Below are 25919 nucleotides of genomic sequence, written 5' to 3'. Positions count from 1 at the left end.
ATTTTCCTACTCATATTGAAATACTGCCCCTCAATGAGGCCAAACTTAGATTCACAAAATGTTTAGGGGTATGTGTACCCCTGCATCACCCCCCAAAAAAGCACTGAGTCCAACCATATCTGGAGGGCATCAAACTGGGAATTGCTGCCCTGCACTCTGTCACTTTCTCTGCCAACCTGCCTTGTTTAGCTCATTTGAAACAGCAAACCTCACCCCATCGCACCCCATGCTTGAATGCATAGGAACATTGCACTGCTGGCACAAATGTTCTTTCCTATTGTCTTCTGTATACGGTATGTACTGGCCCACCTCCAAAGGACCTAGGAGCTCTTTTCGGGGATTTGTGTCTTTCTCGGTCAACACACAATGGAAATTCTATACTCAATCTAATGTTAACAGTTCAAATGTTATGATCTAAAGGGAAACTTAATTGTCCCCATAATTTCAGCATCTTACCTCCCTCTTTTGTTCTTGCTACATCTAATTACTTTTTTCTCCCTGTAGTCTGAAAACTGTGCCAGCTCAATTACGTATAGATAAATGGATGTGCCCTATTCTGAGTCTCTGGTGTTGATGTAGAAAAATAATTAACAAATTGTGCCACCCACAAGAGACTAAGAAAGGGATTTCTTAATTGTTTCTTCTATTGGATCAAATAACCAATTGAAAGCTGAGGCTGCCTGCTGTAACTCTGCATGGCTTACTGTGCTGGCCATGCTCCCTTCCAATTGGCCTCTGCTGGCAATGGGTAATTCTATTGCATCTTTGAACTGGGTACAATATTATTAGTCAATCATTCTGAATGCACAGATGTGACTGCTCACAGAGGCAGATGCTTGTTGGGTCTCTGCATGAGTCACTGCTTTCAGCTTCATTCCTTTTTTTAATCACAACAGCCATGTTGACTTAAGAGGAAGTAAAGAAAGTAGCCTCCTCTGATGGTAATTCTCATACACTCTAGAAAACAGATGTCCATTAACATGTTAAAAGGTTTAGAGCAGCCTTTCCCAACCTGGTGCTCTCCTGATGTTTTGGACTTTAACTCCCGTAGGCCCCAGCCAGCAGCATCAATCCATGGCGTCTCTAGATAGGGCTGGGAATGCTCCCATGTCTCAATCCCTGGAGAGTTGCTGCCTGTCATTGTAGACAATACTGAACTAGATGGACCAGTGGTTTGACTCAGTATAAGGCAGATTCTTATGTTCCCATGATTACAATAGTCCAAAACATCAAGAGGGCACCAGGCTGATGAAGGACAGGTACAAACAACTCTCAGCTAAATGTGTCAATGGTCTGGGTGACTCTAAGGCATGTTCTTATGTTGACCTGGCTCTAGGGCAGCCATGTGTCTACAAAGGACAATCCTCCTCTGTTTGAAGTGTTGTTACAGGACCAGGGGTAGATCTACTGTGAAACTAATGAAGGTTCCCTAATCCCAGATTAGCCCCAAAAGTGACTTTAGTCCACATTGCTTAATATATATGTTTTATTTAGTAGTTGATTAATTTTTTGCATATATCTCAACAATCCCAAAGTCAGTGGCACAGACGTTGTAAAGGTTTTAAGCAATTTTAAGCAAAATCTGAGATGTAGTACTTATTAAAAAATAATAATGTAGTGATATCTCGTGGGAACAACCCCACTGAAGAAGATAACAGTGGTTACCCAAACCTCATTGCTGGTTTTGAAGGGGGCCCCATAACAGTTTAAGCGACAAGGCCCCCCAAGGTCCACTACTGTAGAGGACAGTCCTGTACAGTGGTACCTCGGGTTACATACGCTTCAGGTTACAGACTCCGCTAACCCAGAAATAGTACCATGGGTTAAGAACTTTGCTTCAGGATGAGAACAGAAATTGCGTGGTGGCGGCGCGGCGGCAGCAAGAGGCCCCATTAGCTAAAGTGGTACCTCAGGTTAAGAACAGTTTCAGGTTAAGAACGGACCTCTGGAACGAATTACCGTAAGTTATTAACCCAAGGTACCATTGTATTCAAATGTGTCCTCTGTTTAAAAATGGTCTGATCCATGCCTGGTTTAAAGCTTGGAGTTGGCCAATGAGCAGTGATTACCTAGCCAGCAGATCAGGCAGGCCTGATCCTGAACGGCCTGATCCTGTTTCAGGGCACCCAGAAAATGGGGGCGGGGGGGGGGGGCATGTGCAATGCTGGGCTCATTGAAGGAGGCATCTGAACACAAGGTACTATTTGCTGGCATAAGGATGGGGCCTTGTTTGTTTTCTGGACAATTTAGTTCTTCTGAGCAGCCCACTCTGTTTAATGCATTTTGCTTCTTTTTAATTGCCAAGAGAGCACTCATCTTTAAAATAATGTCTAAAAAAAAATATAGCATGTATGTTGGGCACAGCAACCTGCCCTTTTTCCACTCTGTTCACAAAACATGATAATGAGCTTTTATTGTCACCGTGACCTGAAATCTGGTGGACTGTCAGTGGAAAAAGCTTCAGAAATGAGATTGTACATGAAAAACAACAACTGGGAGAGGTATTTTAAATCCATATACTGAGTCATTTGCGACTATCTTAGTAAAGGAGGTTTTATCTAGCCCCCCACTAAAACTAATGACAGCAAATGTAGACTACATGGTGGTTTTGCATAAGTGAAATCATTTCTTGTTACAGCGTTGTAAAGGTTGTGGGGCTTTTATGGCTACATTGGGATGGTTAAAAAAAAAAAAAGCAAAGGTAAGCAGCTTTTCCACATAACTGCATTCAAGTGTAAAAGAGCAGGAAGCGGATGGCTGTATAGCTTAATTGCTGATGAGTCACAGGGCTCTTGGATAAACTCTAATGATTTCCTTCAAATTATTAACTCCTGCTGCTGTCCTGTGCCTGAATAAGCCCCAGGGTTGCATTGCCACCGGCAAATATAATTCAGTGTATATCCTGCCTCACTACAAAGGCTTGGAATGGATATTGATATGTTCAGTACAAAATTCCCAACTGCGTTGATTTTCTTTAAGTCCCATTTCTCTGATGATGAAACATTGTTGAATAACAAGGATATGCCTTGCTTCCAGGAGACAATGAGATTCCGGTATAATCAAGGAGCCCCATGATGGGAGGTAGACTTTTCTGTAGAAGTCCTCAAACTTCTACGTACTCAAAGCTTAGAATATGCAACAACATAGGATGGAACTTGTTGGTGACCAGACTGTACATAAATACTAGGCAGGTGAGGATCGCCTATGAAATGAATGAATCTTAAGCTTTAGGGCAGGGATGTTCAACAGGTCTATCGCGATCTACTGGTAGATCCCCAGAAGGTTTTGGTAGATTGCGGTCGATCACTGGGTCCCTTTCCTTAGCGTTGGTAAAAGAGAATCCAGCCCAGGCTCCTCGCCCTGCCCTCCATTGTTGCACAATCTGGAGAATGGAAGACGGAGTTTACTCAGTGAGGCTGTTTGTTTCCCCAGCGATCTGTTGATGAGTGGTTGTTCCCCTTTCTCCCTTGAATCCTCAAAAATCGGGGCTTTCCTCCTGCCTAAAAAAAGCTCAAGAACTTTGACCTGAACCCCCAAAAAGAGGGTAGATCACAGTCTCTTGGGAGTTTGCCACCCCTACTTTAGGGCCTCTAATCCCGGAAGAGCCCCAGAAATTATTTAAGTCCACATTACTTAATTTTTTTGCTGTGAAAAGTGCATCATGCATGCATATAACATTTCCCTGATTTCCCCTAATTTTCATTCCTCCCCCATAGAATAGTTAGAAGGGACCACAAGGATCATCTAGTTTAAGCTCCACATTTTACCCATGTGGGGTTTGAACCTATGATCCTCAGATTAAGAGCCTCACACTCTACCAAATGAGCTCTAACTTGAAAACTGTAAGGCATAGGAAATTTTTATCCACACACCAGTGACTTTGACGTGTGAAATAATCCAGTACAGCAATTTTAAATGAAAATCTGAGATGTAGTAGCTATTAAAAAATTTTTGGGTGATGATCTGTCATGGAACAAAGCCATTGAAGAAGTTAACCATGGTTACCCAGACCTCGTTGCTGGTTGTGTAGGGGCCCCATAACAGTTCAAGCTTCAGGGCCTCAAAAATGTAGATCTGCCATTGATAGTAGGAGTTGGGTCTTGTGTTCCAGGGCTGGCCCTACCATTAGGAGAATGAGACAAGCTCCTCAAGTGATGCTCTCTCTCGGTCCTTTCTAAAGCCACACACTCAAGGGGAGTGAGTTACTGGAAACTCACATTTTGTAGGTACAACAAAATAATCTAGTCTTTTGGGGTTTATTCATGAGTGCTAGCATAAGACTAGAGCAGGTACCCCCAAACTCAGCCCTCCAGATGTTTTGGGACTACAATTCCCACCATCCCTGACCACTGGTCCTGTTAGCTAGGGATGATGGGAATTGTAGTCTCAAAACATCTGGAGGGCCGAGTTTGGGGATGCTTGCTCTAGTCTTATGCTAGCTCTCATGAATAAACCCCATGGAACATGTGGAGTTTATTTACTTCTGAATAGGTTTGTGTTAGTAACCACCACTGTTTTGGAAAGTTCATTTAAAAAAAGGAGCAAATAGGTCTGTTCAAGTTCATCAAATGCACTCTTTAGTTCATACCATTTTCTGCCATCTCGTACACAGCTGTTAAATGCACATAAGTGCTACTGCCAACCCTACCATGTAAAGAACTAAAGAGTAAAAGGAGAGAAAACATACATTTGGGCATTAAAAAAAAAAGTAGTTAAAATGAGCATCTGTAATTGGAAATGTTATGTTAGAACATTGGGCAAGGGCCTGGAAGATTAGGAATCCTCATTCAGCCCTGAGGCTAGCAGGGTGCCTTTGGTAGCTTTTTGAGAAGGCAATACATAGCATATAACACAGTTGTACTTTCTCCTTGTTTGTGTCATAATAGAAAACACATTATTAATAAAATCACTCCATTTTCTAAACTAAAAAACAACAAGTCTTTTTAATAGGAGAGGCTATGCTGCAAACAAAGTACCAGCTAGAATGATGATTCTCTCCACACATATCTGCTAGTTGATTTCATATGCACACAAGATGTCCTTGGACCCTGGCTTACCTGATAGCACATGGAATTTAACTTGACTAAGGCTATTGGCAGTGTTCAGATTGTTTTACCAATGCTAACTGAAATGGTGTCGGAGCATGGCATTTCTGAGTTCGAAGGATTGTAAGAGGCCTGTTTAGAATAGGTGAACTCTAATAACACCAGAAAATCTTTTTAGCCTTGCCTAACTCCCAGCCTCAGCCTCAAAGGCTCATAAGTCATTCTCCCAGACAGCTTGAGATGTCTGCTAAGTATATGATGGAAATTTAAGTCCTCCTTCTACCTACACAGGGCAATTCCTTCCCTTCCCCCCCAAAACAATCCTTCTGAGGTCTGGAAGGCCTGCTGATGCCATGGAGTGCAGAACTGAGGAGGGGGCAAGATATTCTCTCCCCCCCCCAAATAATTAGGAAAGCCCCATCAGCACTAACAACACACCTGCCCTCTGTTGCTGCTGCCAACCACAGAACTCCTGTTTCACTCCCCACTCCTGCTAGTAAAGGGGCTTTCAATGAATATAGCACCCACACTGCTGTCAGCTCCCCCCGCCCCAAACAAAGGCCTTTGGGGCCAGTAATATATACCCCCATTTCCACCCTGATTGCACATTTGGACAATAAAGACAAAGCTAGCCCAATACATTTTGCTGCCTGAGGCAGACTGGGTCAGTATGGTTGTCTCCCTTCCTCCATCCCTAATCCATATACAGAGACCCACGAGACTGACAGTGTGATTTTGTTTTGACACTGGTGACTAGTTAGCATCCTTGACTGCACCTGAGGGCAGGTGTCTAATGTAGGCGGTGGCGGAATTGCCTGCTCACTGCCCCCTGCGCCTCCTACTCACCCTGCAACACCTTCCACAATGGGCTGCTGGTGTGCCTGCAGTTCTACTTTTCTCCCAGCAGGTGACGATGATGATAAAATTATGATTACCAGGGTAGCTCCCCTGTTTGCATGCTGCAGCAGAGCATACAAGCCATAGAAGAAATGGCCACCACAAATAAGCCTCTGCCCACGAAGAGCATCCATTTGAAGGCAGACTGAGGAAACTATTTGAGAGTAGGGGGGGGGGATAGAGGAAAGCGTGCCCTGCGGCAAAGATGAGGGTTGGTGTTGTATGTCCATAGCTGTCAACCTTCCCTTTTTTGGGGGGGGGGGAATTCCCTTATCCCAGCACCATTTCCCGCTGCTTCCTGCTTCTATCCCGGATTGTTAGAAATCCTGTAGACTGTCCCCAGGACAGGTGAGGCTGCTGATCCCTTATTTTCAAATCTGAAAGTTGACAGCTATGTGTATGTCTGTCCCTCCCTCTGCTGCTTCCCATGAAACTTCTGACCCAGCCATGGAGTTGCCCTACAATAGCCAACTCACTGTTCCCTCACACCCATCTCCCATCCATAGGCTGGCAGCCGTGCTGCCCCCAGTGTCCCTGGGCACCTGGGCCAGGGCGACAGGGAAGCCTCCCCCACAGCACCTCTTTTTCACCTTCCTTCTCCTCACAGTGATCCCCTCATGCTGTGGCCTGGCTTCCCCTCCCATCCCCCCTCTCTCCCTGCTTTCTTCCACCAGCACCATGGGCTTCCTGCCTTCTGCTAGAGCAGCCAGAGGGAGGAGGAAGAAGGGACGTCTTGGTGTCCTTTGGGTAGGCGTTGAGGTTGCCCACAGCAGCCTCTGCCCATGGGGAGAAGCAAGGCCATGTCAGGATTGGGGGTGGGTGTTGTGAGAGGGGAGGAGGAAGATGAGAAGGGTCATTGGTTCAGGAATTGGTTCGTGCCAGGGCTCAGCACCAGGAGTTATTATTTGGGGGCTCCGGAAAAAGGTGCCAGAACTGTGCTCCAGTGTGCTCTGAATGTGCATTCAGTGTGCCCTGAATGTGCTTCATGACTGGCTGGCTCTGTTCACACTGGTATTTTGTTGCTGCTTCTTCAAAGGCTGGAAGGCTGGTCACAGAAAGAATGCTACTGCCTACTGCTTTAACCAGCTGATTGCATACGTGAGCAAACAGCAATGCAAGCTGGGAGAAGAGCCAGCACAGCTTGCAGATTTTGCATGCATCCGATTGGCAGATTGAAGCGCATGCATCTGATTGGGTGGGGAGGCTCCTCATAGTCCTGCCCTATAACTGCTGTATCTTTGTATACTGCTTAGAGACTACTGTAGATAAGTGGCAAATAAATGGTATAAATAAAATGAAATAGTGCCATGCAGTCGTCATTTCTGAGGGACTCCTGATTGACTAGAGTTCATTACCAGGGAAATATAGTCAAATCAAAGGTTCAGTGGCATCTTCTGTCCTCCCTCAGTCACTCCTATAGGAATTTGTCTCCAAACATTTTTTCACCCCTGAAGACAGGGCTGGGACCTATATAGCATTGGAATTGGCTGTGCTATCCAGAGATGATTGATCAGCACAGGAGATGGACAGAGGTAGGGCCAGAGCAGTAGAGCATGCAGAGATGTGGTGGGCAGCCTCCTCTGTGGCCAGATATTTTTGTGGAGGCCTCACAGGAGTCTTTTATATTGTGAAATCATTTTTCGTGGCACACTTCTGAGGTGTAAGACTGGGCGATATCTGGTTTTCAGCATCACAGTGTATCACCAGCTAAACACTGCAATATATCACAACATGTCTGAAAAGGATGGAGTTGGTTTCCAACTTTGTGATATATCAGCAGCTAAACATTGCGATATACTGACATATCACAATGTCTGAAATAAGGATGGAGCTATGTAGAAGCCTTGGCTGGCTTCATGGTTTCCCCCACATTGTGTTTTTTTGCATAGTGCGCGTGCGCACACGCGCGCGCGCACACACACACACACACATCACGATTCACAATGTATTGCCAGGTCAAAAATTATGAAGCCAATACTGTGATATGGACTTGAAACCAGTTTTGGATGATATATTGCTATATCGCCCAGCCCTACTGAGGAGATGGGATGACTGAGAGACTTGCAAAGATGAGAGATATAAAACATGAGCTTTATTGGGCATGTGCCAAAATAGCGCCAAGACCATGTGTCCAGTTGAGGGGATGAAGCAACTTTAAACTTTTTTTCTGTTCTTTTCCCAGGAGAATAATCTGTGAGTCTTGTTGACGCAGGCTCCATGCAGTAAGTGTGTTTAGGATAAGATTCCTGGTCTCTACAAACTTGACTGAATTAGGGGCCCAAGCACTGAGCAAGGAGCAGTTGGATTTGAGGAAACAGAAGAACAAGATTCAAACACATAATGTCCAGTTTGACCCAGTTATATTGTATCAAAAAAATACTTTCCACTGAAAGCAAACTAGCTTCTTCATAAACAACCTAATGTTAGGAGTGGGCAGTGAGATTGCCAGGTTTGCTGATGATACTAAATTGTTCAGGGTCGTTAAAGCAAAAAGAGATTGCAAAGAGCTTCAGAATGATCTCTCTAAACTGGTGACTGGGCTGCAAAATGGCAAGTGAAATTCAATATAAACAAGTGTAAAGTGATGCATGTTGAGGCAACAAACAAACAAAACAAACCCCCACAAAAAAACCTTCATTTCACATATATACATCCATGGCATGTTGGTGGTAACAAACCAGGAACAAGCCTTTGGGGTTGTAGTGGGCTGGTGAGATAACATGATTACTGAACAAAGCTGGCTTCCCAAAATTCTTCACCTTTTGAGGTGGCAAAACTAGGGTAAGTGGGATATTTCTCTAAATATTATTAGAAGTGAGGTGGAAAATTCCCCAACAGTTTCAGAGGCACTGGGGGATAAGACCTCATCACTAGCAGTGGCACGATTGAGGACCCCTTTTTATAATTGTTTTGGTTTTGCTGCTGCTAACACAAGTAGCAACAACAGAACTCTGTGTTGGCAATCTGGGGCCCATTTTTGTATCCTACAAATGGCAGAGAATGTTAAGCAAAATGGCCCTCTATCTCTGGGAGAGGGAGAAAGCTGAGCACAGCTCTTCATTTTATTCTAAATTCACCCCAGCTGAAAATTTCAGCCGAGCTCTGCATGTCAAAATAAGAGTGATGAGTCCAGTATGGATTAGCCTCCCTCAATTTTGTGCCCTCTAGATATATACCTATCAGCCAAGGCCACCATGCTGACTGGGATTGATGGGAGTTGTAGCCAAAAACTAGAGGGCACCAGGTTGGAGAAGGCTAAATTAGGCCAGCAAACTGGGTTGTGTATACTTGCAGCCTGATCACCATCACTGTAAAAATCAAATATATAGTTCCATCCATTTAATAAACCTTTTATAGCTACTTCAGGTAGATGGTGGGGTCTCTACAATTCTATGATATGGCAATTGTAGTTGGGACAAGGCAAATGCTCCTTTAAATTGGCATTAAGTGTACGCAAAATGCCCAGAATCCAATACAGAGCTAAGCACACATTGTCTTAACTATTTTATAGTGGCATTATGCACTTAAGCACCATTAACTATGAGTTGGAATAGGCCTATTGGGCACTGCCTAGTGCTGCTTCATCATATGCATGGGTAGGCAAACTAAGGCCCGGGGGCCGGATCTGGCCCATTCGCCTTCTAAATCCGGCCCGCAGACAGTCCGGGAATCAGAGTGTTTTTACATGAGTAGAATGTGTCCTTTTATTTAAAATGAATCTCTGGGTTATTTGTGGGGCATAGGAATCTGTTTACCCCCCCCCAAAAAAATAGTCTGCCCCCCAAGGTCTGAGGGACAGTGGACTGGCCCCCTGCTGAAAAAGTTTGCTGACCTCTGATTATATGCTTCCTTGTTAGATCACACTGCTAAGCGAGTCATTCAGTCCAATCTTTAGTACCGTCCTAGATAAAATGAGAACTATTTTTCTCAAATGTGCCAGTGCAGTAGGGGTGAGATGAAGTTTTGGTACTTTTCTGTTCTAAGGTAAGCTCTTAAAAACCTAGTTGTGCAGGTTTTCAGTATGGTGAAGGGTGTGTGTTGGCTTGTGCCGTTGCAGTCAACAACCACCCCTCCCATCTCTGCATCAGTTTTGCAACTCTGTTTAATATGTGGGCAGGTGTTATTTGATTGAATAAACATGCATGTGGCACTGAAAAATGAGGGAGTAAAGATAGACTGCCTGCCTGAAACATGGGGGAAGAGCAAGGTTGATTGGCTGGTACGGCTACATGTCATGTCAGTTAGGAAGCTAAGCTCACTGCATGGATGAAGAACCTGTCTTTAAGATGCCATTAGTCTCGGTGACAATTTCGACACAAAAGGCGCAGCTCTGAAAGCTTGCCATCCAATATCACCTTGTCATGAAGGGATTCTTTCGTACAAAAAATGCTGGCAAAAGAATGCCATAAATAGATATAAATATCCCATTGTCTTATCTCTCCTCTTAAGGCCCAGGCCAGGCTTGCTACTCTGAGATGCATCAGAGTGTCGTGGCCGTTCTCCCCTTGGAAGACAAGGCCTGCTTCAGCCGCCTTTTCAGATCCTGCATGTTGGGGGACTTGGGCCGAACAAGATGGAGCCCTCTGCGTTTCTCGCCATTGCAGCTCCCAATCATCCTGCTCATCTCTTGGCAAAGCTGCTTAAAGGCATCGTGAACCTCCTCAAAGTTCTCCCGTGCAGACAACTCGTAGTTAGTGCAGCCCAGCTCGTTTGCCAGCTGGAGGCCTTCTTTCACAGACACCTGCCTGGCTCGCAGCAGGTCTCCTTTATTGGCCATGATCAGCAGAGGTATGTTGGCATTGGGGTGGATCTTCCGGATATGCTGGTGCAAGGGGCGGATGGTGCGGTAGCTGTTATGGTCCGTGATGGAATAGACAAGCACAAAACCATCTGCCCAGTAGATGGACCGGTTTATTTGTTCCTGGCAGCAGATAGTGTCACTCTCGTCCTGTCAACAAAACCAAGAAGAAAAAAGAAGATTTCGGTTGGGAAGGAACAATGGTGCCAGGGAGAATCAAAAGCTCAAACTAAACCAGCTTCCCCAATAACCTTCCATGTGCGAGAAGAGAAGTAGTCTGGTAATGAACTGGCAACCAGTGTAGTTTCTTTTTCCCAGTAGTAAATTATTCTTAGGGCCCAGTATCATCACCCATAATGATTTGGAAGAGGAGTCTTCCCCTTTGGGGATTTCTGACCTGCTGGACTCAATGCCTTCTTTCATATACAGTGGTAACTCAGGTTACATACGCTTCAGGTTACAGACTCCACTAACCCAGAAATATTACCTCGGGTTAAGAACTTTGCTTCAGGATGAGAACAGAAATCGTGCGGCAGCAGCAGGAGGCCACATTAGCTAAAGTGGTGCTTCAGGTTAAGAACAGTTTCAGGTTAAGAATGGACCTCCGGAACGAATTAAGTACTTAACCTGAGGTACCACTGTACTGACTCCCCCCTGCCCCCCAGTATATTGTCCCCTGTCCACCCTACAGAGAAGGATGTGAGCTGCGGCAATCTGTTATATTTGACTGGCAAATGATCCTCATTAGGAGATCATTTTTCAAACAAACATACACCTGTGAATATATATATATATATATATATATATGAAAGATTTGCAGAAAAGAGCAAAATGATGTCCACAGGCAACTGGAAATTTCCCTTTTGTTATATCTGATAGCAGCCCAGAATGAAATTGGTGCAATAATCGAAATGGAATGTGGCTTAATGAAAGATAAAGGACAGCGGGGGTTTTCTATTTTTTGCTTTAAAGGAAATGTCTTCTTAATCATTTATTTTAACCAGAGACACAAATAGTTACTGACCATGCACTTTTCAGACAGCATTTCATCAGCCAACAACCTACATTATCTCTTTCCTTTTGGCTTTCTCTTTCAAAGAATAATGAATTAGGCAAAACCGATGCCCTGTCTGAAGTATTCTCTGGAACTTCTCGAAATTATGAAAGCACAACTACCACTGCTCTGCTTATGATACCCTCATCCATGCCAATAAAAGCTCTATTAATCTGGGTACAAAGAAGAACAAAATTACTTAGCATTTGGGCTGGAGACAAACTCCAACTTTTCCAAATATTTTTTTTTTAAAAATTGTGTGATGGTACTGTTCTTAAGAATCCCTCTCCCCTGCCATGTCTGCACTCAAAATGGCCCAGTTATCTGGTTGCATGTAATATTACATAACCAATATCCTACTTTAAAAGATTTGGCCCCTTTAAAAGCTCATTTTTAAGAGAGTTGAAAGTACGGTAGTATGATCGGGAGGCGCTGTTTCTAGCTGATAAAGATGAAAGGTGCTGAGGCTTAAATTTGCCCAGAAGTCCATAATCCTTGGTTCTCAATTTTCATTACCAAGAAAAATGCACTCTGTGGATCCTCAGAGGCACTTTCCCATCATACTAATCCCAGTGATTTTGTAGTTATTATCCCCGCTACTGAAAACTGGCCCTACTTCTGAAACATCTGTGATAAACCCTGGATCAAATTAAGTCCTAGATCAAATCAAGACTTTCTAGCCTTACCCAATATGGCACCCTCTAGATGTTTCTGACTACAACTCCCATCAGTCCCGACCACCATGGCTGATGACTAAGATGACGGGAGTTTTGTTCAACCATTTCTGAAGGGTACTAGGCTGGGGAGGTTGGTGCATACACTCACCCCACACAGACACACCTCTTATCAAATAGGTTGCGAAGGCTTTTGAAATGTGAACAAAAATCATTGTGTGTTGAGTGTCTACAAGAGCAGTAGCAATGCTTCTTTCTTTCCACCTTCAGAAGTACTATAACCAACCCAAGTCTGATCTTTCTACAGCCAGCTGGTGACAGAAGGTTGTCTCCTGTTCCTCAGTTACCAGCCACAATTCTGTTGCCTCTCTATATCAGGGATGGGGGACCCTGTGCCTCTCCAGATGTTGTTGGACTACAATTCCCATCATTCCTGAGCATCGGTCATGCTAGGGCTGATGGAAGTTGCAGTCCAAGAACATGTGGAGTTTTCCCATCTTTGCTCTAGGCCAGGGGTGCAGAAACTTTGGTCCCCCAAATGTTGCTGAACAAGTGAACTACAACTCTATTCAGCCTCAACAAGCATAGTCAGTGGTTGGGGATTATGGGAGCTGTAATTAAGCAACATATGGAGGGCCAACAGTTTCCCACACCTGCTCTAGGCAATGTGGATTACTCTAGTTTGTCCAATTACACACTATAACTCCTAGACTTAGTTGGCTTTCTAGGATATTTTGTTTATTTCCTTAAAGCACCATTGTACCTCCCCTCCTTGTCCCTTTGCCCTTCATAACTCCTTAAAATTGCCTGTGGGGGTTATTGTGTGTGTTGTGACTTAAAGGGATACTTCATCCCCCCATGCCTAGGCCATTTGGCTTCACATCACGTGTGTGTATCAGAGAGACTCAAAAGAGAAAAGCATGCTACGTTGGGCTCATTGCGAGACAGAGGAAAGTTGGATGCTCTCTTCACCTTCCCTTTGAGGTATTTGTCTTGCACCCTCCAATGTCACTTCTTCCCAAATTAAACATAAGGGAAGGGTGGTGGCCATCTACTTGAGCTCCCACCCTTGGCATAGCTGCTGTACTCTGACTGGTAGTCATGGCAGAATAACGGAAATTTAAAACAGGGGCACCAAGCCAACCAATGTTGCTGAACTCCAGCACTCTGACCATTAGCTGTGATGGCTGGGGTTGATGGGAGGAGGAGTTCAACAACATCTGGAGAGCATCACATTGGCTACTTCTACATTAAGACTTCTTTTTAAACATCTCAACATTAAAAAGCCATTTTACCTCCAGTGAAACGAAGGGTGTATCCTGAACTTGCAAAGTGAGCTGCTCTCCATCGATGGTGAATTTCCTGGAATACAGTGCACCTGGCAAAAAAGAGAGATGAGAAACGGATGGATACATGGAATATTTCCCATCAGAGCCTGCACAACCCAACTGGTAACTAAGCAAAAACCTGGGGCAGCCATGCTCCAAGAGTGTCTCCTTGTGCTATGCAATTGCTTATTGGCAGAGAGAGCTGGTGCCTGCATTTTTGGACATGGTACACAGGGGGAATTTAGAAGTTCATCAGCCGGGCTAAATTCTTTGTGCACTAAAAGATGTGAGAGTGAGCCCCAAGCTGTTCAGAGCACATGCATGGGTATAAATAGGGAAGAAGGACTGAAAAGACAGGTCTGGTAAGGGAAGGGGTTGGGGCAGTCAACCATTGCATCAGGGGACATAAAAGCCCATGCTTGATCATTGGGTTGTGAGGTGGCAGTGTGAAACCTGTCACCACACGCAGAATTCAGCTTTTGCCATATATTGGGAAGTGTCAGGGAAAAAAATTACTTCCCCATATTTAATCCCCCCCCCCTATTCTGAGTGTGGTGATGGATGCAAAATGCAGATTTGCTAAAGGATAGGCTGCAAGGCAGCCTTGTCTTCACTATCACTACAACAAGCTGACATGGTTGTAAGTATATGTCCTGGAATACACCCACCCCCACCCACCTACCCACCCCCACACATGGGGTAGCTAACCTGGAGCCCTCCAGGTGTGGTTGGACTACAACTCCCATTATCCCTGACCACTGGCCATTGTGACTGAGACTGATGGGAGTTGGGCCCAGCCAACAGCTGCAGGGCTGCAGGTTTCCCACCCCAATACATATTTGTAGTGCCCCAATGTCATTGCTTTCAGCAGCAGCCTGAGCAGGTGTAACATTTCCTACTATGGAGACAGACTGTTGTTAATGGCACAGAAGTACCACCAGTTAAAAATCTGGAACGGTTATGCTTTAGGAAGTACATTTTCAGATTCACTTGAGATGAAAACTTCAGTCACAAAATGTCTATCTCCAGCTCCAAGTGTGCGTCCACTCTGATCTGATATTTTTTCTGGAGTACTTGGTAAAAGGTTGTATCTCATGTTTCCACCATGTAGTCACTGAGCACTAACCAAAGCACTGGGGAAGCTTAGCCCAGTGAGAATAACTTCTATGGACCTTTGCCAACCTGGTGCCCTCCGGAGGTCTGGTACAGTTGTGCAGAGAGTTGCAATCCAAAATGTCTGGAGGGGCACCAGGTTGGATAAGGCTGTAGGATTTGGTTCATAGAAGGAGGTGTTTCTTTTCTGTGGAAGACGTTTTTTCGAGCTCATCAAGGCATTTTACAGTGAGATAAATTCCCCATGGCCAAGTTTCCAACATCTGGATTTGATATTAAAAGAATATTGTTTGTGCAAATAAATCTAAGAATGTGTGTACAGTACTTCTACTAATCTAGGTAAAAGACCCAGTATAGTGTAGTGCAGGAGTGGTCAGGTTGGTGAGAAGGGGTCCTGGCATGCACCCAGCCTCCCAGCAGCATAGCTGTTACCTCCTCCCAAGAGAGGAAGGAGCAATGAGGTGGGTAGGTCAGCACAGCATGGGCGCATCAAGTGGGAGCACCAAACTGATTCCACCGATGCAGCCAAATAGTGGCAATGTACCTGCTGCCCCACACCTCTCCTCATAACTGGCAGTGACCCAACTGCCAGGCCAGGTGTGTGGTGGCTCTGCTTCTAACTGATTGGTCCTGGTGGTGTAGTGGTTAACAGTGTTTGGATTATTTTTTCCAGAGAACTGGGTTCAAATCCTTCCTCACCCATAAACAGCATTGCAAGGACCTCTAACCTTACCTCATGCAGCTAGTTGTAAGAGAGGTATGGAGAACCTGGGGCCCTCCAGATGTTGCTGCACTGCAGCTTCCACAATCCCTGGTCATCAGCAAGCTAGCTAGGGCTGATAGGAGTCCATCAACATCTGGAGAACCACAGATATCCCCTATACCTGTTGTAAATGGGAAGAACCATGTGCAGGATCTTGAGCAACTTGGCTGAAGGGCTGGGGGATAAATTAATTTAATAATAATAATAATAATAATAATAATAATAATAATAATAATGGAATGAAAAAATTATTTTCTGGTAGTGATAGTAGTGTTAACTCTGATATTGGTGGTGGTACATAGCCGTCATGATCGCTCATCTTTTCAATGGGAGGAAGCATTCAGTCACACAGATTTGTACTTGCAGATTGAAATGGTACCCTCCAGGCACTGTTTTACTGCATCACCAGATCAGAGCCTCCCCCTGAACTGGTTTTAAGTAAGAAAGCAGGCAGATGGGTTTGGAGAAACCAAGTCCTGGAGGTGGTGATACAGTGTCCCTTTGCTCTAATGTGGCATCTCTTCTGGGAGCCCCGTGGCTGCGGCACTTGCCCCACCATGTTGAGTGCTGGCACCAGACCTGACTGGAAGAGTGAATACACAGGCAGGAGAAATGTACCTGGCTTGGAGCTGACACCATTTTATAAGTAGCTTATGAAACAAAGTCCAGACAGCATATTATTCCACTTCCATAGCACATCAAAAGGAGATGTCTGGGTACTTCCAGACACTAATCATATTTGGCCCTGCCCTCCAGCAATGGGAGAAGAAGTATTTCTCCATGGCCTCAGTTATATATGACCACCTGTTTCCGATCTATAACATATTTGCTTCTGCTTGAAGGATTGCTGAAGGGATGGTTGCTTAATGGAAAAAGCATGCAGCTCCCAGCAATGCTTCTCTAGCAGCCAAATCTTGGAAACATAGAAATTTGAAGCACAAATCCTATGCATGGTTACACAGAAACAGAAAGAAGCACCAACAAATCAAGTACATGAGCAAAAGATCAGCCCGTTGACAGCCTTAAGAGCAAAGGTGAGGAATGAAAAGCCCAGCAGTGCATTTTAATCAGATGAAAGGGACAGAGCTAGAGGGGCGAAGTTTCCAGTTTCTCATTAATCAGTCAGGAGGGAGAATTGACATTTGATCACTCCAAGAGTCTTGTGGGACCTAAACAACAAAAGGATGTAAACCTACGTAGGTTGATTTAGAACCCACCCACTGCATTTTGGGTAGGGGGAATATGTGTGTCCAGGAAAGCTGTCATAGGACCGCAGCCAAAGTGTCTTGTGGCACCTTAAAGGTAAGCAGCTTTCATGGACTAGGGGCCACCTCATCAGATCCATAAAGAGTTAATCCTCAGTTGGGAGATGCCTGCCAATCTCTTGGATACCACAAGTTTCCTTTTGCTGCAACAGACTTCAGCTGTGGAATTTGCCATGTCCAGTAAAGTTACTTAAAACTTTTGATTTTGTCATGAGCCCTCCTTCCTTCAGCCCGAAGCAGCCAATTATTTTTACTGGATTCTGTGCAGTTTTTACTGGCTCCTGTTTAGTCTTTGTTTCCTTGCTGGGTCATCACTGGCCTTTGTCCCCTGCCAATAGCCCATCCAGCTAGCTCTGCTGAGCTGCCTTGGCTCATGGGCATAACTAAACCCAGAGGGTTTCTGTGATCGGCAAAGTTTTATCAAACCTTGATTAATTCTCACTTTTACTAAATCATAACACATTTAAAAAGGGGATCTAGTGTTGCCTCCCATATCAAATGCTTTTTTTAAAAAAAAAGCTGGGGGAGGGGGGACAGTTGCCAGAGTCACCTTGCTGTTATTCAATGTACAAGGACAGGCTAAGCTGCCATTTTGCTGGTCAACTGACAAACCCACTTACATCTATTTCAGTCTTGCCCTTTTTGAACAGCGCTAAAAACAGAAAGAAAGTCTATATTTCAGGTTGGTGCTTTTTTAAACACAGTGTTCATTTCCACTGCTTGTTGGAAATGGAGAGCTGGATAATGCTTGGCCCTCTGTCCGTCGATGGAAGCAACGATCTTTTGATCCTTTTTCTTTATAGGAAGTGTGTCAGCCAGACTCATTCCTCTGATCCTATTCTATTAAAGTGAATAGAGTATTAGCTTAAGAAAAGGAGCGGTGCTGTAAATAATTGGGCTTTGATTTATTGTTTTCATAGCCAGGGGCAGTTCACTGTAAATATGCACATTTTAGACAGCGTTTTAGCATTTTCTTTTGCCAGTGATCCACAGCACTAAAAGAAAGGAAGGCTAGCTCTGGAACAGTCTTCCCCAACCTGGTGCAAAAATCCCATCATCGTTGACTATTTGCCATGCTGGCTGAGATTGATGGAAGCTGTAGTTTGCAGGATCTCAAGGGTATCAGGCTGGGGGAGGCTGGTTTAGAAACATAAGAACATGAACCCAGCAATTAGCATATTCAACCCATCGAGTGAGGGACCGAAGGAGCCAGGTATTCAAACTCGGAGCAGCCCCAAATCCTTTGGCTGGGTGACCTATGCAAACAACAACAACTAAGCCACATGGCAAATTAAAATCTTTATTTTCCAACCATAAGAAGAATAGCAATCCATTCACCTGACTCGACCTGTATATTTTGACCACATGACCCTTCGTTCTGTCCCCAGGACAGTTAGACACAAATACATTAGTTTTAATGATGTAGCGTTAGAAGGTTAGACGTACCGGTATTGGCCTCATAGTCTCCAATAAATCTCTTGGTGAGGAAGCGTACAATTAGGGCTGCAAAACAAGGAAAGAAATGCCGCTTTTTAGTCAGAGTTAGAAAATGTCAGAAACTCCAGCCGCAGGCTCAGAGTGGTAATTAAACACCTGCTTTCATTCCATGTGCTACACACATTTCATTGGCAATAGTGCTAGATGGGAACATGTTTAGCAATGAAAGACCGTTGCTCCAGACATGTGCAATGCAATCAAGAACCACTCCTCAGTATGCACCAAAGTTTTGTGACCACAACAGGCATCACATTTGTATTTATTTATTTATTAAGATTACCGCAATGTGTTATACTAGGGCTGCCTCTGAAGCTAGAGCAGAATTCAGCAGCCAGATTGCTCACCTGGGCAAGATGGTTTGAAAATATTACACTGATCCTAATCCAATTCCACCGGCTACCAATTAATTTCTGGGCCCAATTCAAAGTACTGGTTTTGACCTATAAAGCCTTAAATGGCTCAGTACCTCAAGGACTGCCTGCAAACATCATCATCATCATCATCATCATCATCATCATCATCATCATCAGTGTTTTCCCCCCCTGGGGGTACACAATGGTATGCATACCCCTAAACATTTTGTGAATCTTTGTACTTTTGTCCATTTACTGTATTTATTTTTCCCAATTTGAACTATAAAATGGTGGTTATTTATACCCCGCCCATCTGGCTGGGTTTCCCCAGCCACTCTGGGCAGCTCACACAGGAATATTAAACAGAACAAAACTTTAAACATTAACAGCTTCCCTAAACAGGGCTGCCTTCAGATGTTGTCTAAAAGTCAGAAAGTTGTTTATTTCCTTAATATCTGATCTGGTGGGACGGCGTTCCACAGGGCATGCGCCACCACCAAGAAGGCCCTTTGAGTCTCTTCTTCATGTGCCACCTTCACAAGAGGTCTGGATAATGGCAACATGAGAATGGACCTTTTCTGCAGTGGCTCCCCATTTGTAGAAGGCTCTCCCCAGGGAGGTTCAGCTGTGGTTTCAATACACACTTTTAGGTGCCAGGCAAAAAAGCATTCTTCTTCATCCAGGCTTTTGGCTGATTGACATCCGATGCTATGGTGGTGGTGGGATTATTGGGTTGTTTTTTGGTTTTTATTACTTAATATTGTGTTTTTTATATTGTGATTTTATGTTGTGAACTGCTCTGAGATCTACCAGTATAGGGCGGTATACAAATTTAATAAATAATACTACTAATAAATAAGTTAATATTCTCATTCTCAAAGGGTCTGCCCCAAAACAAAACTGCATTGGGTCTCCTCTCCCAGGGCCATTTCATGCATTACACAGCAGCAAATCTTGGTTTCCCAACAGGTTTGCAATCAAATGGGAATACTACTCAGACACACCTATGTGTGTTTTTGAGTAACATTTGCATTTGCGAATGTCTTGGTCATGTTCAGGGAAGAGATGTAGTTCTGCTTTCCATGCAAAAGGTTCAAACTCTAGCAGGTAGGAAAGACACCTGCCTGAAACCTTAGAGGCAATTTAGACAGTACTGAGCTAGATAAGACAATATTCTGACCTAGTATAAGAAAAGCTTCCTTTGTTGGGAAGGCCATAGTTTAACGGTAGAGCACATGTTTTGCATGCAAAAGGTCCCAGAAAGAGCATGCAGGCAACTCTCTGTTTGTGTAGAGGGTGACTTCCAGGTCATTAAGCGCATCAGCAGTTGCATATAAGCCTGCCCTGCCCTGCCCCTGAAGCCCAAAGCAACCCATGTGTTGGCAGCCATGCATCAATCGAACGTACACAAAATGGTCACTGCCTATATTCAGGAACGGCTGTGAGAGGCCCCAGTGACTTTCTGAAACCTTGGAGAATCACTGCCAGCCAGTGTAGGTGATATTGAGCTTGATGGTCTCACTCAGGATAACAATTATGCTTTCAAGGGTAACCCCTAAAAATGCTTAATGTGTGAAGTGGCCTTCAAAAATATTTGACATGACTCTTTAAAAATCACAGTATTTGTCTCTGGTTTTTTTTATCACTCGCTGCAAACACATTTTCTAAGATGCTGCCAATATCATGAGAGCTAGAAACTTGAAAAGTAATACCCCAAACTCTTCAGGGTTCCATATATTGTCACAGAAAAATGACTCTGAGGCCATCAACTCATGCCCCCATTAGTACAATTTCCATGTAGCACATGTAATAAATTATTTGTGGCTAACAATTTGGCCTGGTGACTGCATTACAGGTATGCAGCAGATTAAGCCATTCACGACTGAGGGGAATTGTTCATGAAGTATTAGTCCCTCTTTCTGACTCCCCCCTCTCCCCCGTGAAGTTCTTCTAGAGAGACAGCCTAAGTCCCTAAGTGTATTTACAGAGTGTAGCATGGAAATGGATATATTAACCCAGACGAAAAGTCACATAATTAATCTACAAAGGAAACAGCAATCACAGCGTGAACTTTCAGATTTAAGCTTAACTGTATTCAAAACAGAGCACATTCTTACAAAAGTAACCCATATGCATTGTAGTGCAAACCCACTCGTAAGTTCAACGGGAGTTACTCTCATAGACATGTAAACAGGCTGGCAGCCAAGGACATCATTCTGCTAGCTGCTTTTAAGGCTATATGTCTACTATAAAACTCCCATCTATTTGTTTTCACACTCACATTTATCGTCTTTTTCATGGCTTTCTCACGTTCCTGCATTTGGGAGTCTGGGACACTAAGTTTTCCACCACTGTCTCCCTTACGTTAAGTGGAATTCCCATAGCGCCTTTCAACCCAACTTATTATTATGAGGAAATGAACCATGTGACATGCACACACACTTCACATCTATTGCTTACCACAGGATGGAAAAGCAACAGCAGATACCCACCGTTTTTATGCAACCTTTTTTGATGCAATGAGCTAGCTAAAGGTGGAACTACTCAATGCTGCCACCCAAACACAGCGCTCCCTAACACTGTCTTTTGTTTTGTACACCAAGTCCATATCAGCCAGAATTGGAAAACAAACCTCAAGAAGGAACCAGGCTGGTGAAGGCAGAATTTTGCAAACAACAGGCATGCTCCGTAGGGTGAATGGGAGTTGCAGCCCAAAACTTCTGAAGGGCACCAAGTTGGCAATGTCACGGTCAATGTAGGTTTGGGAGCTCACCTTTGCTAGGGTAAAGTGTAATTCCATCTTCAGTGGTTTTCAGGCAGAAGATGAGGCTCAATGACTTGTGCAGCAACAACCTAGGGTGTCTCCCTGAATTGTCTGAAATGAGTAAGGGTCCTGTGGCAGATCTGAAGAGCATCCCTCCACCACATGGGAGAATCCGTGGATATGAAATATTATTGTAATATGACTGCTATACCATAAGGACATAAGAGCCCTGCAGAATTGCTCCAGCCATAATAATTTTTGTTTGCTCTTTTCATGCCTCCCCTACTGTCTTCCCTGACAACCCACTCTCTGAAAAGTTTTTCATGCATCTCCTGTTGGATTTGAGAGCAGATTCCCAATAGCTCCTTGTCTTCCACCAACAGAACGTCATTCCCCAATGCCCGGCTCATGACCCTCTTTCCTGTTTTGTGGGGCAGGGTCCAAAGCACAGTTTAATAACTGAGGCACTTGGCACCCAGTTCTTCTTTCAGATAGCCAATCAGATAGCATTCCAAATTCATGGGAGCAGCGGGGTGGAGTGGGGGGGGGGCTTTTCCTGCTTTCACTCCTCTGTACAGAAATCCCAGCGTATTGCAGAGCATTTTAGGGCCCATTCAAGGGTGGTTGGCTTATTGGTGGTAGGTAGGGATGGTCAGGGGACCCGGGTGGCGCTGTGGGTTAAAGCCTCAGCGCCTAGGACTTGCCGATCGAAAGGTCGGCGGTTTGAATCCCCGCGGCGGGGTGCGCGCCTGTCGTTCGGTCCCAGCGCCTGCCAACCTAGCAGTTCGAAAGCACCTTCGGATGCAAGTAGATAAATAGGGACCGCTTACCAGCGGGAAGGTAAACGGCGTTCCGTGTGCTGCGCTGGCTCGCCAGATGCAGCTTGTCACGCTGGCCACGTGACCCGGAAGTGTCTGCGGACAGCGCTGGCTCCCAGCCTCTAGAGTGAGATGAGCGCACAACCCTAGAGTCTGGCAAGACTGGCCCGTACGGGCAGGGGTACCTTTACCTTTTAGGGATGGTCAGGTAAGTCCATTTCAGATTTTCTTATTTTTCCTGTTCTTACAGTGCCACACCATGTTCTGGTTTCAAGTCATATTTATTTGTTTGTTTGTTTGTTGCTTTTTAATGTGAATCTCTCCTGATAGACACTTGTATCTGTCTATTACACATTTCCCCAATAAATTTCCCTTAATATATTTTTGTATGATTTCCCCCCTAATATATGCATTTTTATGCATGCTTTACCCAGATATATGCATTTTGGGTGGAGAAGTGCACTGTAAAATTTAGAGAAGAGTGAATTTTGAAGGGTGGCTGTGTTTAAGGTCTCTTGTTCCAGAAAGTGCAAATTAGGTAGGTTCACCTTTAAATGTGAAGTGAATCTAATTTCTGCCCATCCCCAGTGGTGGGTAAGTGCCTTTACTTGTGGAGCAAAAGACCGCTAGTTCTCACGCTGAGCCAGGGGGCCATATATTCAACTAGGAATGCAGTGTAACAGTAGAGCACATGCTAGAGGGTCCCAGGTTCAAGTCCTGGCATCTCCTCTTTAAAGCAGGTGATGGAGAAATCCTTCCACCAGGTGACACCCTTGAGAGCTGCTGACAGTACTGGGCTAGATGGGCAACTAGTCTGACCCGGTATAAGACAGCTTCCTCTCCCTCTTCCATACATTCATTTCATGCAAAACACTGGAGGAGCCAGACCAGATGCATCTCACTTGGGGCTGGTATCACAAGACAGCACAGTTGGGCATCTGCACTCTGCAGGAAGGGGGCCCTCTAACACTGCTACAGTGAAGGAATGGTGTCATGAAGGAGAGGGGCCCCTGGAAGATGTCTTGCCCAAGGACCCTCCCAGCCGACCCTAGGCTCACCATGTGAACTGACAGAGTAATCTACAACACCCCAAACTCCATGCTGCAGGGAAAGCCTGGCAGCAGTAGCCCAGCCCTCTTTCAAGAAAGTTTCTCTACCATGGTGGATCCTCTCATTGATGAAACCTTGATAAGCTTCCGGTGAAACCCCGTGCAACATAATACAAAATTTGCTAGTGTAGGCCAGTGCCAACGAACCTTGACCTCCCCCCCCCCCAATTCATCTGCCTGAAAATCTCCAGGCATTATATTTCATAGCGGCATGGGGGTGGGGGTGGGAATCTGATCTGGTTAACCTTTACATTCTGCAAGATAAACATGGGCTCGGATCATTATTTCTATCAAATATTAACATAAAATCAGATGGCAGATGTGGAGAGAGGAGAGGGAGGGGGAGGAGGAGGGGGGGGGAGAAAGAAAAGACCAGGCTGCCTCCACAGCAACTTCTGAAGACTTACCCGTTTTGCCAACGCCGCTGCCACCCAACACAACGAGCTTGATGACTTTGTTGGCTGCGCAGTCCTGGACAGGATGTTCAGGGATGGGAAGTAATAGGAAATTTGTGGAGTAATGTGACATAGTATTCCTAGGTAGGAAGGGCATGCCAGTGGAGGAGACCTGATGAGCTCTGCTGATGGGGTAGGAAGAGAACGGAGCAAAAAGCACACTTCCCCCTTGCCTCTCTCTTCTCTTGTGCCACCCTGACAATGGAATCTCCCGGCAGTTTCATTGAAGCAGCATTTTGGAGGAGGAAAAATAGAGCAGCCGCCAGTCCCCTCTCCCCGCAAAAGATTGTGCTCCGACAGGCAGAGGGGAACGTTTTGATCATCCCCAGTGAAAACTGACTCCTGCATTCCTCAGCCAATCAGAAGTCAAAACATGACATTCCATTACTTGGGACATAAAGTCCGGGCCTCACAGTAAACTGCACTCATTTTCTGCCATTTTCACTCATTCTTTTTCTTTGCTGACCATTTTACTGGTTGAAACTTGGAACTAAGCAGGAGGAGATTATATCAGGAATAACATTTTGGGTGGGGTGGGGATAGGGAGAAGAAAATAAAATCCGCTTTGATGTCTTGCCACTGGGTTCTGAGGGGCTTCGTTTTGTGCTGCAGAAACTTCTGTTAAATAAGCAAAACCACAAACACTGAGGGAGGGAGCTCTGGAACAATGCTTCCAAGTTGGATGGAGGCTACAAATTTTAAGGGGTTCATCAGCACGATTAGTAATCGGAAATAGACATTGGCCATGAGTGGACTCTGAGGTAGGTCTGGTCCCCTTAAGGGACTGTAGGTAGCAAGGGATGGGTGAATTTGTCATTTTAAATGTCTTATTTTTCCCAATCTTGAGTTCAGTTTTGCACATTTACATATCATTTTGCAATTTAAAAAATAAATACAAAACCCCCTCATGAAAATTCACCAGCTTTTTAGTACATTTTTCTCCAAAAAGATATACAATTTCATATGCAGTTTTGTCGTAGCGCGATTGCTGACAGGAGTGAGACCTTGTCAGTATGTAACAGCTGTATTCAGAGACCTGTGATGCTTGCCAATCTGCCACCAGGCCAAGTTCAAGGTGTTACTATTAGTAGAGAAAAAGTGTAACAACTTGGAACCAGTTTACTATGAGATCGCCTTACCCCATATGTGCCCACTTGACTGCTTCAATCTGCAGAATTGGCACTACTACAGGTGCCACATAATACCTGCACAGCATTTTAAAAACTCAATTTTTTACTGTGGCAGCAACGGCACTTTGTGACTCCCTGCCTATGGATAGCAGGCAGGCACTGTTATTATATTCTTTTCCATGCCTGCTGAAGTCATTCTTATTTAGACAAGCCTGTCCAGATGGTTAGAAGGTTTGTATAATTCATTTTAGTCTGTTCTATTGTGGTATTAGCTTTCTGTATGTTTTAAGTTATGGTTGTAAACAATTTTTTAGCAATGATTTTATTATTTTCTCTGTTTCGTAAACCGGGCTGGCACTGCAAATAAATCAATAAATCAATAAATAATATACACATTTTTGCAAAGCTATTTTGTCTAACATGCTACATTTTTTGTATGTTATTTTGAACAATGCATGTATTTCTATATATTCTCTGACCTAATACATGTGTTGTTCTACACATTACTGGGCTGGAGCATTGCATTTCAAAATACAGTGTGCGTTATTGAAGGACAGCTGCACATGGGTTTGTATTTTGTTTCAGCAAGTGTAAATTAGACAGGTTCGGTTTAAATGTGAACTGAGATTCTCTCCTGTGCTTAGCTGTATCGAGTGTTAGTCATACCCAGAGTCAAGCCACTGAAATTAATGAACACGGCTGACTTAATTTTCTTAGATCTACTCTGAGTTAAGACTCAGTTGGCTATAATTTTGCTTCCCCAGTTACCAACCCAGAGGATAGAGCAGGGGTAGGCAATGAGGTGCCCTCTAGATGTTGTTTGGCTGCATCTCCTATCATCCCTGACCATTGGGCA

General features: G+C 44.4%; 1 protein-coding gene across 1 annotated transcript; it reads right to left on the bottom strand.

Moving 5' to 3' along the window:
• Positions 1–8014: 8014 nt before the first annotated feature.
• LOC114589328 (ras-like protein family member 11A-like) lies at positions 8015–24256 on the bottom strand. The gene is made up of 4 exons (XM_028715633.2): positions 23886–24256; positions 18384–18440; positions 13764–13846; positions 8015–10890 (listed from the first exon to the last, which is right to left on the bottom strand). Exons 1-4 carry the CDS (start codon positions 24028–24030, stop codon positions 10423–10425), a joined length of 753 nt encoding a protein of 250 aa, XP_028571466.1. The 5' UTR covers positions 24031–24256; the 3' UTR covers positions 8015–10422.
• Between the last annotated feature and the right edge of the window lie 1663 nt (positions 24257–25919).

Source organism: Podarcis muralis, chromosome Z, assembly GCF_964188315.1.
Source record: "Podarcis muralis chromosome Z, rPodMur119.hap1.1, whole genome shotgun sequence".
Classification (NCBI taxonomy): domain Eukaryota; kingdom Metazoa; phylum Chordata; class Lepidosauria; order Squamata; family Lacertidae; genus Podarcis; species Podarcis muralis.
Note: the sequence above shows the minus strand (reverse complement) of the source record. Positions and strands in the feature narration are given on the sequence as shown.